Below are 14,771 nucleotides of genomic sequence, written 5' to 3' on the forward strand. Positions count from 1 at the left end.
GGGTTAACACCAGGGCCAGAAACCACGTGCGTAATGGGCTTCTCTGAATCGGGGCACCTGGGATAGTGTCATGATAATGCCAGTACACGGGGCAGTTCATCTGAGCTAGAGGCAGGTGCATTTGCATGTGTTAACTTGGAGGGAGGCTCAGGCTCTGTCCTCATGGCCTGCATTGTCTCGAGGAATCTAAGGAATCTAAGGCTTGGAGTGGTTGGACCCTCACCCAAGGTCAGGGTCAGGATCCCAAGCCAGGCTTGGCAATTCCAGAGGTCAAACTCTTAACTTCTGGGACCCATCTGAGAAGTTAGAGTCAGGAGGGCTAGGGTCAAAGGTCAGCAGCCAGACGCTGGGAGATGGGCAAAAGAGGAGGACAGACATTACACAAAGCATCCCACAAACAATTCATTCTCTCTGTGATAAGTTGTCATAACAGCGTGTGCAGGAGGGTTGGGAAAAGCCTCCCAAGGAGGTGGCTTTTTAAATTTTTTCTTTGAGACAGGACCTCACATCACCCAGGCTGGAGCGCAGTGGAACAATCACAGCTCACTGCAGCCTTGACCTTCCTGGGCTCAGTTGATCCTCCCACCTCAGCCTCCTGAGTAGCTGAGACTACAGGCATGCACCACCATGCCAGGCTAATTTTGTATTTTTTCTAGAGATAGGGGTCTTGCTATGTTGCCCAGGCTGGTCTCAAACTCCTGGACTCAAGCTATCCTCCCACCTCAGCCTCCCAAAGTGCTGGGATTACAGGCATGGGCCTCCTCACCCTCCTGGCAGTGGCATTTTTGAGGAGCTAGGTGAAGGACAGTATTCTAGGCAGAGAGAACAGTATGGGCAGAAACCCTGAGGAAGGAAGGAGCAGCTGGGCTCCAGAGAGGGGACGTGGCTTGCCTGAGACCACGCAGAAAACTAGTGCTTCCTTTCATTGTCCCCTCATAAGCTGAAAACTACAGAGGGGAGAAGTGGGCACAGGGGCCACAGGCCAGCTTCCCCCAGGCCTGCTTGGATGGCATTTTGAACTGCCAGGGTGGTCTGAGAATGAGATGGTGCATCAGGCCCCTTCAGCCCCATTCTGAGAGAAGGAAGGGGACAGAACCCAGGGACTCCAGTGCCTCTCAGGGACTTGGAGGGTAATCCTTGGCCACATGGGCTTTCCAGCAGGGGCAACAGCAGGAAAAGGCCTAGAGGTGGGAAGCTGCTTGGCATTTCTGAGAAGCAGGGGTGGGCAACGCCAGACCATGCAGCGCCTCATCATCTCCAGGGTCAGGAGTTTATTCTGAGAGCCATGGGAAACTGAAGAGTTTTAGATGGGGACAGATGGGGACAGATGGGTCCAGTCATTTTACTATGTTGGCTTTGGCTGCCATGCAGGAGAGGAGCATGCGGCAGAATGGGGCTGGGTGCCCAGCCAGCTGGGGACCAGAGCCAGCAAAGACCCTTCCAGCCTGCAGACCAGCTGTCCTGGGGGAGGGTGTGGGAGGTGGTCCAGGCAGCCAGGTGGCAGCAGCACCTGACAAGTGTCATCTCCCTCCGGGCAGGTGGGCAGGGTGGCCCTGCACTGGGCTGCAGGTGCAGGGCACGAGCAGGCTGTGCGTCTGCTTCTGGAGCACGAGGCTGCTGTGGACGAGGAGGATGCGGTAGGGGCCCTCACAGAGGCACGTCTGTGTGTGCGTGTCTGTCTGTCTGTCTGTCTGTCTCAGGGTGATGGGGGGCACTGGAGATCTCTCTGGGTCTATGAGCCGGTTGCTGAGATTGCTGCGAATATGCAGACGTTCAGGTGCAGAGTGGCAGGGAGTCAAAGGCTTCAGGTGCCAGGGACCCTGCACTGGTTCCATGTTCCTCCTATACAGTAATGAAGAGCTCTCCACTTTCAAGGGTCTTTCAGTTCTCAGAGAGCCTTTTCAGTCCCTCATGAAAGCATGTGAACAGGGAGAGGGCTGTAGAACAGATAATTGGGTGGATTGATAGAGGCCTGATTAGCAAAAGCACCAGGAGGAAGGTCTCTCATGATATGCCACAGGGCTCTGCCCTGGCTAACACTTCAATCAAAGTCTTGGATAAAGACTAACAGTCTTAGTTAAACAATTGGCAGGCAGTGTGTTGCTGAGAGAGAGCACTGATGAGTAACGGGGCCTGTAAAATTATCTCTACAGGTTTGGGAAAAAGGCTGAATCTAATAATGACATTTGAAAGGGATACACTTATGGCTTTGTCTACATTTAAATTTTAAAAAGTGCCTGGGCGTGATGGCTCACGCCTGTAATCTCGGTACTTTGGGAGGCCAAGTGGGTAGATCACTTGAGCCCAGGAGTTTGAGACGAGCCTGGGCAACATGGCGAAACTCCATCTCTACCAAAAAATACAAAAATTAGCCAGTCTTATAAACTGGTGTCTAAATAAATAAATAGGTAAAAATTTTAAAATAAAAAATAAAACCATAAACTTCCCTGCGGCGACTTAGTTGTCCATGAAAACAGTTTTCTTTGTTCTGGCTTCTCTCTGCTCCCAGGCCCCGCTGTGTGGGGGTTGATTACTAGTTGGGGTTGAAGTGAGGCAGCAAGCCTTACCTCCCCATTCCCCAATCCTGTCTCTTCCCGGTACCTGCTTAGGCCTCATTTAGGGATGCCTTTAGGAGCAGAACGTCTAGGATCCTTAGTCTGAGCTCCCTGGTGAAACACTAGAGCCTCTTGCATCAACTCTTTCTACTCACAAAGACCCCCACTATCACCACTATGCTGTTACTTCTTCCTTCGGAGGTTTAGTGAAAAAAGAAGCTATGAGGGAGAACAGTAAGAGGGGGCCCTTTTAGAAATCCTCCCTGTTGGCTGGGCGCGGTGGCTCACACCAGTAATCCCAGCACTTTGGGAGGCCGAGGCGGGAGGATCACCTGAGATCAGAAGTTCGAGACCAGCTTGGCCAACATGGTGAAACCCCGTCTCTACTAAAAGTACAAAAATTAGCCAGGTATGGTAGTTCACGCCTGTGATCCCAGCTGCTGGTGAGGCTGAGGCAGGAGAATCGCTTGAACCTGGGAGACGGAGGTTGCCGTAAACCTAGATTACAGCACTGCACTCCAACCTGGGTGACAGAGTGAGACTCCGTCACAAACAAACAAACAAACAAAAACCTCTCTGTTTCTTTTGCAAATGGCAATACGTAACATTTTGAAAAATAGGACAGCATGGTGGACTTGCCTGCTGTAGTAATGGGGTTCAGGAGATACTGGAGAAAGGAAATCCTGTTGCTGGAGGAGGATCTCTAGTGATATGCCACAGGACTCCGGCCTGGATAGTTCCTAGGAACTATGTATGTGGGGAAAGCTGGTTTAGGACTGTGACATGTCCCGGGGGTCCCCACTCTCAGGAGGCTCTGGCTGCCATGGCTCTCCCTCCCCCAGTCCTGAGCCTTTACCCTTTTTATTCCCGAGCACCTGTGGACTTCTTCCCCTGGACTCTGCTGGTGCTTGTTCTTTTTCCTCCCTCCTGCAGCCAGCCCACAGTTGCTGATATTCTACCAGGCGCTGAGCTCTGAGCCAGTGCCGGGTCTCCTGGCCTCTTCAGCTCTAGTTAAGGCCAGATGTAGACCATCATTTGTTGCTTTTTTTTTTAATTTTAAAAAATATGCCCCAATCTTGGATGATAGACCCTCATTTGAGGCTCTTTGCTGGGTCCAACACCTTCCCTAGGATTTCAGGAGGAAGAATTTAAATGCTTGTGGTCCCTGCTGTCTATTACTTTTGGTCAACTTTTGGCATCCTCTTGAAATTTTGCAAATAGTCCTTTGATTCCACCCTGGCTTCATCCCAAACATGGTGCCTCTCCCTGGGACTCCATTCACAGCAGGCTTGTAGTGTGGGATGGCTTTCCAAACTGGGATATAGAGGGGACCTGTATCACACACAGAAACAATGTAAAAATCCTAAAACCCCCTCTTTGACATTCTGTTCTTTAAAGGCCCTTGGTTCTTTCCTTGCCTTGGGCCCAGCCTCTGCTCCCCTCCCTCTCTCCAGTGCTGTCCTTGTCTGCACCGCCCCCTTCCTGCCTCCAAATTCCCGCCTGTTTCTAAAGCAGAGCAGAGCAACTCTCTTTGGATGCTCGGGAGCCTGCTGATCAGTGAGTTCCCTCTGAGTTTCACCTTTTGTCTTAACCCTTTGTCAAGGCTTTTACCCAAACACAGTTCCCTCCCTAAGAGGAATTCTGGTGCCAGCCGCTAAGACCCCTTTTCTTGGTACCCCTCACAAAGGCTCCTGGTGGAGCCACACCCAAGGAGGCACTGCAAAAAACTATTCCCAGATCTGGCTGGCTCTTGATGTATCCCCAGAGCTGAGTTTGGAGGCCTGGGGTTGCTCTTCACAGAGAAGAAAAGACTCCAGGGAGGTGGGGGAAGTGCGGAACCCTACTGCAGTGGAGGTCACTGAAGGGGCTCTGGGGACCCTGGAGCACGGTGCAGATGTGGAGGAAGAGCACTCTGCAAACAGGCCCGGGGCTGCCCTGAGTGGAGCCACAGACATATTTTCAGTTGCTCCAGAGAGTTGGTGGGATGGAAATTGCAGGAGTGCAGATTTCAACAGAGCTCGAGGAGGCATTTCTTCTTTTTCTTTTTTCTTTTTTTTTTTTTTTGAGACGGAGTCTTGCTCTGTCGCCCAGGCTGGAGTGCGGTGGCGCGATCTCGGCTCACTGCAAGCTCCGCCTGGAGGAGGCATTTCTAAGAGAAGCCAGTGTTTGACTGTGCAGGGATGTCTCGTGAGGTGGTGTGGTGCTGCAGACTTAAGCTATCTGCTTTGAAGATATTCTATGGGATATTTATTTATTTATTTATTTATTTATTTATTTATTTATTTTTGAGACAGGCTCTCACTCCGTCGCCCAGGCTGGAGTGCAGTGGTGCAATTTTGACTCACCGTAACCCTTGCCTCCCGGGTTCAAATGATCCTCTCACCTCATTCTCTCAGGTAGCTGGGACTACAGGCACGCACCACCATGCCCAGCTAATTAATTTTTTTGTAGAGACAGGTCTCACTATGTTGCCCAGGCTCGTCTTGAACTCCTGGGCTCAAGCGATCCTCCCACCTTGGTCCCTCCCAAAATATTAAGGTTACAGGCTTGAGCTACCATGCCCAACCTCTATGGGAGATTTAAACAGTCCGTTCTTAAACACCAGTCCAGGATAAGGTCTTCACCAGTCATAGCAAATCAGAAAAGAGGGACAATGTATTTTTCATGAAGCTACATTTGTTTTTTGTCTTTGTTTGTTGGTTTTTGAGACTGGGTTTCGCTCTGTCACCAAGGCTGGAGTGCAGTGGTGCGATCACAGCTCATTGCAGCCTCTATCTCCTGGGCTCAAGTGATCCCACCTCAGCCTCCCGAGTAGCTGGGACCACAGGAGTATGCCTCCAAGCCTGGCTTATTTTTTAAAAAATATCTGTAGAGATGGGAGTCCCCCTGTTTTGCCCAGTCTGGTTTCAAACTCCTGGGCTCAAGTGATCCTCATCTCACAGTGTTGGGATTACAGGCGTGAATCACCATGCCCAGTTATGAAGCTTTATTTGCCAAGAATATATTCTAAGATTGGTTCCTTACAAATTTTTTCTTCTAAAATGGTCTTTCTTTATGAAATGATGATGAGAGTAAATGGCAGCCTTTTTTTTTGTTTGTTTGTTTTGAGACGAAGTCTCACTCTGACGCTCAGGCTAGAATGCAGTGGCGGGTCTCAGCTCACTGCAACCTCCGCCTCCTGGGTTCAAGTGATTCTCCTGCCTCAGCCTCCCAAGTAGCTGAGATTACAAGTGCCCACCACCACGCCTGGCTAATTTTTCTATTTTTGCTAGAGACGGGGGTTCCACCATGTTGGCCAGGCTGGTCTTGAACTCCTGACCTCATGTGATCCTCCCGCCTCGGCCTCCCAGAGTGCCGGGATAACAGGCATGAGCCACCGAGCCTGGCCGGCAGCTGTTTTATTTTTAAGTTTCATTTAGCAAAAAATAAATTTAAAAAGTTTGCAACAGTACATCAGCCTTTATTTAAAAAAAAAATCTTGGTCTTTAAATTCCTAAAGCTTGGAGCTCCCTGGACTGAGTGGCACTTATAGTTCCTTCCGGTTGTTTGGTTTAATCATAAGGCACAGGGCCTGGCTGGCACGGCCACGCCTTCCCACATTCTTCTCACCTCCTCTATGTCCTCTCCCCCAGTTTGGGATGAACGCGCTTCTCCTGTCTGCCTGGTTCGGCCACTTACGAATCCTCCAGATCCTGGTAAACTCGGGGGCCAAGATCCACTGTAAGAGCAAGGTAAGGCCTCAGCTGGTAGCCCTCTGTCCCTTCGGCTCCCCTGGCCCTGGATGCACAGGTCTCCGCCGACCTCTGCCCCCCATCCCCGCTTGCCCCTCCAGTCCCCCACCTGCCTTTGCCTGTCCCTCTTTCTTCTGATCTCCCCCACCTCTCTGTCCTATTCGGTGAGCTGGAACAGTCCCCAGCCCTCTGGCTGGCCTCCTTGTTTGTAGGAGAGAAATCAAAGTAACTCCCTCAGAGGGTAGTTAGGAAAATTAAATGAGAAGGAGGTGAGGTCTCCTCCACCCTCCTGCCAGGCCCCGTACCCCTTATGCTCAGTGTGGTGGGGTGAAAGGAGCAAAGCATCATTTACCAAGTGTGGTATGGTGGGTGAGTTACTCTATCAGCCTGCACTGTGGTTTGAGGGAGCAGGGCCTCAGCAAGTGAGAGTGCCCGGAATCCCTCCGCTGGTGGCTCACCTTTTAGGGTGTCAGTCGCCCATAGGAAAATGCAAACATTTCTGGGCCAAATCCCTCAGCCAGGAGTTCTCACATGGGTTGTTGGAGAAAATTCAGAGGACCTATGAACTTGGATTGGAAAAAAGTGCGTATTTATTTTGGCTAACTTCTTGAAAATTTAGCATTTTTTTCTTTCTTTCTTTTTTTTTTTTTTTAGATGGAGTCTTGCTTGGTCACCCAAGCTGGAGTGTAGTGGTGCGATCTGAGCTCATTGCAACCTCTGCCTCCTGGGTTCAAGCAATTCTCCTGCCTCAGCCTCCAGAGTAGCTGGGACTATAGGCACATGCCACCACGCCCGACTAATTAGCATTTTTTTCAACGATGAATGTAGGTAATATTAGTAGTTGTGACTTTGTCACTAACAGAAAATGTAGCTGTTTTCGTATCACATGAAAGTTTTTGCAGTTATCTTAAAATACTCCTTACATTTATCATTACATTGAAATTATGGCAGTGATTAGACCCTTCAGTAGATCTTGTTGTTTAACAGGTCAGTAAGGAAGCACATGTGTTACTAGATTGAAAACTTGGTTTGTAATATTTTGATAACTTAATTTCAATATAATTGGTTTCCTTTTCTTTTTTTTTTTTTTTTTAAGACGGAGTCTCGCTCTGTGGCCCAGGCTGGAGTGCAGTGGCCGGATCTCAGCTCACTGCAAGCTCCGCCTCCTGGGTTTACGCCATTCTCCTACCTCAGCCTCCCGAGTAGCTGGGACTACAGGCGCCCGCCACCTCGCCTGGCTAGTTTTTTTTTTTTTTTGTATTTTTTACTAGAGACAGGGTTTCACCGTGTTAGCCGGGATGGTCTCGATCTCCTGACCTTGTGATCTGCCCATCTCGGCCTCCCAAAGTGCTGGGATTACAGGCTTGAGCCACTGCGCCCAGCCAATTGGTTTCCTTTTATGGTAGGCAGAATAATGCCACTTCAAAGATGTCCATATCCTAATTCCTAGAACCTCTGAACCCCCAGAACCTAACACGCCAATAGGAATTTGTTGGGTGTGATGCGATGTGTGTGAGGTGTGATGAAGGAGGCAGGGGTGGAGCGATGCGAGCCACTAGCCAAGGAATTTGGTCAGCTTCTAGAAGCTGGAAAAGGACAGGAAATGGGTTTTCCCCAAGAGCTTCCAGAAGAAACACAGCATTGCCAACCCAATTTAGACTTCTGACCTTCAGTATTGTAAAATAATAAATTTGTGCTGTTTTACGCCATGAAGCTATGGTAATTTGTTATAGCAGCAATAGAAAATGAATACGCCATTGTAAGCCTGTTTATTTGATTAAATTTTTTTCCTGTATAATTTATTTTTTTGCATTTAAGTAAATGTTAGTCTGAGAAGGGGTCTATAGGCTTCACCAGATGTAAAAGGGTCATGGCACGTAAGAGGTTTGTCTCATGCCATTGTTAGGATCCTGTTGGCAGTGGTGGGAGTGCCTGAAAGCATTTGGGTTGGAAAATCCATCCCAGAGAATCATGCCCCTATGTGGTGGGTCACAAGCTCTGAGCCGGAGTGTGGGAGGGAGCGGTCAGCAGGAGGGTACCCTGTGAATACACCCAGGTTCAAGCTCAGGGTTCTGCTGTCTGGTCCTGCTGGCCTGGCCTGGCTTGGCCTTGGAAGGGCTCAGTGGCCCTGGGGAATCCAGTGTTGTCTTGATGTAGTATACTGTAAACAGAGTTGTGAATGAGCCTCCATGTTCTAGATTGAGGAAGGCAGGGTCTTGGGTGTATATGGAGGGTGAGGTTCTGAGTCATGGACTCTTCTAGTTAAGCAGATCCCCTCTATATTCATTTTCTGTTTTTGGCAACAAATCACTCTAAAATTTAAAAGTAATGAATCTGAAAGTAATGATATATTATTTTCCACAATTCTGTGGTTGGCGGGCAGTTCCTGTGGCTTTGCCTGGGCTCACCTACAAGGCTGCAGTCAGCAGGTGGGTGGGCTGGGGGCTTGCTGGCACTGGAGGGTCTCACTCACATGTCTGGAGCCTCTGCAGGAAGGGTTGGAATGTCTGGGATGGTGCGGCTAGTTTCTCCAGGTGGCCACTGATCCTTAGCAAGTCCAGCATAGACTTCCTTACGTGTCTGCCTCAGGGCAGCAAAAGATCCAGAGCAGAATTGGCAAGGACTCTAGAGACCAAGGCTGGAAAGCCACGTGGTATCACCTCCATTGCATTCAAAAGCCCATCACAGGACCAGTGTAGATTCTCGGTGAGAAGAATGGCACGATCCTGGGGTGTGCTTCCAAGGGCAGGGGGAATAGATGCAGCCAGCTTTGCAAATGATAGACCCCACTATTCATTTCCATCTCTCGTTCAAGGTCTTCCCCAAAGGGATTCATCCCACCTGTAGATGCCACAGGCCCAGTCCTGCTTCTGCCCTGAAGCTTTCTCCTTTCCCTGCTGTTTACGTAGCTCTGCTGGTGATAGTTACAGTTTTACTAAGCTATAGATTATAATAAGATTTCAGCAGTTTTTCCATTAATATTCTACAATGCTTTAGTCATTTTGTCTTCTTAGTCTCTTCGAATCTTGTGATGATTTCTTAGTTTTTCCTTGTTTTCCATGACCTTAACCCTTTTGGAGAGTAGTAGTCAAGTATTTTGTGGAATGCCCTTCAATTTGAGTTTGTCTCATGTTTTTCTCATGAAAATCATCAGTCCAGGGCTATGGAATTTGGGAAGAACACAAGAGGGAAGTGCCTTTCTCATCCCTTCATATCCAGGGGTCCGTGATACCAACATGAAATACACACACTGGACCAGGCGCAATGGCTCACGCCTGTAATCCCAGCACTTTGGGAGGCCGAGATGGGCGGATTGCCTGAGTTCAGGAGTTCAAAACCAGCCTAGGCAACATGGCGAAACCCCGTATCTACTAAAAATACAAAAAATTAGCCGGGCGTGCTGGAGGGTGCCTGTAATCCCAGCTCCTCGGGAGGCTGAGGCAGGAGAATTGCTTGAACTCAGGAGGCAGTGAGCCGAGATTGTGCCACTGCACTCTAACCTGGGAGACAGGGCGAGACTCTGACTCAAAAAAAAAAAAAAAAAAGAAATACACACATTGCAAGTTTATACTCACTGAGATTTGACCACTGTCAAGATGTAAAACACTGTTCTACTGATTTTTATGACTCACTGATGGTTGCAAACAGGACTTCGAATAATCTGACCTTAATGCAAGGCAGAAGTAGAAGCCCTGGGGCATAAACATAGTATTTGCAAGCCTCCTTCCTTTTGCTTCTAGGCCCCAGAGACCTTCTTCCTGTCCACCCTCAACCCAGGCCACTTCCCTCTACTCCCTGCAGACCACATCTGCTCTTAATCTGCCCTAGAAGGTGAGGAGGTCACTTCCTAGTGACATACACTGGTCACTTGGTCACCTGCATCTTCAATAGCAGCTGTATCGAGGAAGGCAGATGTCTAGAACCTTCTTAATTATTCTGGAGGCTACTAGTGCTATACGACCTCATCATACATGCTTGAATTAATTTTTAGTTGATAAAATACTTTTCCTTTAGGTGCAGTCCTCTCAACTACCCACTGAGGTGGTCAGGGATTATGATGCTAGTTTGTCCTATGTGAAAATGGAGGCTCAGAGAGGTGGAGGTAACTGGCCCAAGACTCTGGAGCTGAGGGGTACTGGAGCTGGGATTTGAACTTTGGCATCCCGACTCCTGCCAGCCCCTCTGAGGCTGAGTGGGCAGCAGAGTGGGTTATCCCTGGGGTCCATTCATCATTTACAGTGTTGTGTCCATGGGGAGGCTGTGTTCTGGGTCCCAAACACTCGCTGTTTGGGAGACTGGCAGCATGTGAAAAGGGCCTCCCTTCGCAGACTGCAGGGACCTTCCTGCACTTGTTTCCAGGATGGCCTGACCTTACTGCACTGCGCAGCCCAAAAAGGCCACGTGCCTGTGCTGGCGTTCATAATGGAGGACCTGGAGGATGTGGCCCTGGACCACGTAGACAAGGTGAGAGTGCCTCAGGGCTACTCATCATTCCCATTGGGCGGGGGGCTCCTGGGGCCACTCTTGCCCACTGAGCTTACCACATTCCTTGGGTGCATCCTTTGATCTGTGGGCATACTGCACCTGGCCTGGGGAGCCACTGGTTGGAAGAGGTGTTGGGGCACAAACGAGCAAAATACAAGCAGAACACAGTCAGTTGCCGCAGAGAGGCCCTGATCAAGGACTGGGTGGGTTAGAAAAGCAAGCCATTGCTTCTGCTTCCTGGAGGAGGTGGCATTTGGTAAATAAACTGGATTTGTGGGTAAGATTGGAAATCAGGGGTTGGAAGGGGCACCAAATGGAAGAGCAAGGCTTGTGGGAGCTTTAGGGACAGGAAAGGGCTCTAGTGTGAGTTCTGAGGGACTGGAATCTTAGGAGGGAAGGTCCGATGGGTGGTTGGAGGTTCCTCTGGAGATCTCAACTCCCATCCTCAAGAATCTATTTATTCATTAGGCAGCAAGGAGCCACCTAAGGACTTCAGCGAGGGAGGGACCCCAGCAAGTGGCTCTCGTTGGGAAGTTGGGTCTGGGCTTTCCAGGCAGGGTGTGGGGAGGCAAGGGGAGAGGACAGTATCTGGGGCAGGAGAGGCCACTGCAAAGCCAGAGTGGTTGGGAAACAGAGGCCAGGTGGGCAGAAGCAGGTATGCCCACTGACAGAGTGAGGAAGGCTCACACCACTTCTCCTCCTGGTCAGCTGGGGAGGACGGCGTTTCACAGGGCAGCTGAGTACGGGCAGCTGGATGCTCTGGATTTCCTCGTGGGCTCTGGCTGTGACCACAGTGTCAAAGACAAGGTACTGTGTCCGTGAGGCTCTGGGATCCTGACCAGAGTGCAAAACTTGCTACCTTCCAGGCTCTGGCTCCTCACCTGTGTCCCCGTCTGACTCCCATTGCGCTGGAGGGCCATGTGGCCCAAAGACGAGAGCATATTTAGTGTTCATCCAGCAGGCCCTTCACTAGCATGCGTTATGGGCCAGCCCTATGATACAGGTTGGTGGCAAAAAGATGCCCAAGACACCGTTTCTTACTCAAGGAACTGAGTGCCACAGTCATAGTAAGGATTTCTGATCTGACGTGGCTGGCCAGGGTGGCAGATCTGGGTGGTTGGTAGTGCTGCCTGGAGTGCGTTGAGCAGGGCTGTATTCTACTGGGGTTGTCTGCTGTTGGCAGACGTGGGGAAGTGTTAGGGGGTGGTAGCCACACAACTGCTCTGCTCTGGTTATGGCAGGAATAGGATGGGAGCATAGAGGAGGGAGCATATCATTCAGGGCTTATGAGCAGGATTTCACCAATCTGAGAAGGGGCAAGTGATGGGGACCGGAGGGTCTACCCTATAAATGACTCTTATCATTGGACCCTTGTGAATCATTAGGGAAAATATGTTACAGCAAATTCTTTTTTTCTCTTTTTTTTTTTGAGGCGGAGTCTCACTCTGTCACCCAGGCTGGAGTGCAGTGGTGCCATCTCGGCTCACTGCAACTTCCGCCTCCCGAGTTCACGCCATTCTCCTACCTCAACCTCCCTAGTAGCTGGGACTATAGGCGTCCGCCACCATGTCCGGCTAATTTTTTTGTATTTTCAGTAGAGATGGGGTTTCACCATGTTGGCCAGGATGGTCTTGATCTCCTGACCTCGTGACCCGCCCACCTTGGCCTCCCAAAGTGCTGGGATTACAGGTGTGAGCCACCGCGCCCGGCCTGTTACAGCAAATTCTAAATGATGCCTCCAACAAAGAGATTAACTCCGTTATTAATCGGTGCTTGGCCAGGATAGAGGGAGTTCTGTGTATACCGAAGTGATAGAGAGCTCACACACAAATCCACTGCCGGGTCTTGTAACTGGAAGGCGTCTGAATTCAGCCTTGTCGTTTTACAGCTGTGGAAACTGATGCCCAGAGAGGGAGATGCCTTAGCCAGGGTCACACAGCGAGACACAGGTAGAGCTGGATTTGGAAGCAGCATCCTAATGCATAAAGCTGTGCTCCTCCCCTTAGCAGGCTGCCTCCTGGGTTGGACTCCCTTGGGTTCCGCACTGAGTCCATCCACACTCATCCTTTTGGGTTGAGCAGGTGGTTGAGCAAGGCACTGGGCCAGGAACTGGGCACACAGAGAATGGGGAGGGCAGCACCTGCCAGGACTGGCTAACCCAAGAGGCAAAATGATCATACCTCAGGGCCCCAGAAGAACATGAGCATCAAGAACAGAGAAAGAGAAAATACAGCTTTGATGAACTTCTCCAGAATCTTGCAATCAGAAATTCTGCAAAGAAGCTTTTAAAATTGCATACCCCTGTTAAGTTTTGTGTTTTCAGAATAGGAGTGTTTTCATTTTCAGTTTCATCTGGGGAGGGGGCACGGTAAGTTTTTCAATGCCTGCTAAGGGGACAGACCTCTTAGAGTCAATGACAACACAGGTCTCTCCACGTGTGCTCTAGAATGCTAGGGAGGCTTTGAGAGCCCAGAGAGAGCGACTGACTCCACTTGGAAGGGTGAGGTGTTGCTGTCAAGGCCTCACAGAGGCAGAGATGCTGGACGTCCCGAAGGTGGAGGGGAGAGGACCCCGGGCCCACGCCAAGGCTGCCTTCTGTCCAGCTCTCCTGCCTCTGAACCCACTGCCCTGCCCAGGAAAGTGTGAGCGCCTGTCAGCCATCCATGTGTGCCACCTGCAGCTTCAAATGCCAGAACATGGATATTTATAACCCAGAAGGAAGAAGAAAGACCCACCATTGCCTCTACACTCTGTTAACTGGGGGCATGTGTTGGCCTTTCACGGTTCACCTGCTTCCTGCGTGTCTCTGAACACAGAGATTTTACACTGTGACTACATTTCCCACTGCTTGTCCTGGCTTGCAGCAGCCAGCCGACAGGCTACAGGCTGCAGAGAAGCTGGCAAGGAGAGAAAAACAAAGCTGTTGAGGGCTTTTTAAAATTACTTTAAAATTTTATTATTTTTAGCTGAATTCATTTTTTTTTTTTTTTTTTTTTTGAGACAATATCTTACTCTGTTGCCCAGGCTGGAGTGTAGTGGCGTAATCACAGCTCATTGCAGCCTCAACTTCCCATGCTCAAGCAATCCTCCTGCCTCAGTCTCTCCAGTATCTGGGACTACAGGCATGTACCACCACATCTGGCTAATTTTTGTATTTTTTGTAGAGATGGAGTCTCACTATATTGCCCAGACTGGAATTCCTGGGCTCAAGCTCTCTGCCCACCTCAGCCTCCCAAAGTGCTGGGATTACAGGTGTGAGGCACCGCGCCCAGCAGGGAGATCCCTTTAAAGGACAACCCCAAGCAGGCTGACCTCAGCAGGGGCCACTTCAAATACAGAGTACGTTGCACCCTCTGCCCTGCCCAGTGCAGCTGCTTCTCTTGGCTATGTCACTGTCACCTTTAGACTTTCCAAGTGCAAAGCAACTACCAGTCCTCTGGCCTTCAAGTTCCAGGGACACATGTCAGGCTCTCCACATGATCCCCTGAAGACCCTCTTACATCATTGACTCATTGAACAAACATCTACTGAGTGTTGGCCATGTGCCCCAGGCCCTATTCTAAGCACTTAAGGAAACTTCAGAAAACAAAATAGATGCCCCGGTGGTGCTTATGTTCCAGCAACAAGGGTCAGACACATGGAACCAATCCAAATGCCCATCAGTGATAGACTGGATAAAGAAAATGTGGCACATGTACACCATGGAATACTATGCAGCCATAAAAATGAATGAGATCATGTCCTTTGCAGGGACATGGATGAAGCTGGAAACCATCATTCTCAGCAAACTATCACAGGAGCAGAAAACCAAACACTGCATGTTCTCACTCATAAGTGGGGGCTGAACAATGAGAACCACATGGTTACAGGGAAGGGGACAACACACACCGGGGCCTGGTTTGTGGGGGCGAGGGGAGGAAGAGCATCAGGATACATAGCTAATGCATGTGGGGCTTAATACCTAGGTGACGGGTTGACAGGTGCAGCAAACCACCATGGC

At 49.9% G+C, this 14,771-nt stretch overlaps 1 protein-coding gene across 2 annotated transcripts in view; it reads left to right on the forward strand.

Annotated features, from left to right (window-relative positions):
- The window catches only part of ANKDD1A (ankyrin repeat and death domain containing 1A), a 58,202-nt gene that overhangs the window by 4,287 nt on the left and 39,144 nt on the right, over nucleotides 1–14,771 (forward strand). Inside the window, exons 3-6 of one of the 2 annotated variants that reach the window (XM_026455441.1) lie at nucleotides 1,539–1,667; nucleotides 6,188–6,286; nucleotides 10,646–10,750; nucleotides 11,480–11,578. In XM_026455441.1, the coding sequence (XP_026311226.1) occupies nucleotides 1,539–1,667; nucleotides 6,188–6,286; nucleotides 10,646–10,750; nucleotides 11,480–11,578 (432 nt within the window). The remainder of the gene's footprint in view (nucleotides 1–1,538; nucleotides 1,668–6,187; nucleotides 6,287–10,645; nucleotides 10,751–11,479; nucleotides 11,579–14,771) is intronic. The other variant, XM_026455442.2, reaches the window with a different exon arrangement.

The sequence above is a fragment of the Piliocolobus tephrosceles genome, chromosome 6 (assembly GCF_002776525.5).
Source record: "Piliocolobus tephrosceles isolate RC106 chromosome 6, ASM277652v3, whole genome shotgun sequence".
NCBI lineage: Eukaryota > Metazoa > Chordata > Mammalia > Primates > Cercopithecidae > Piliocolobus > Piliocolobus tephrosceles.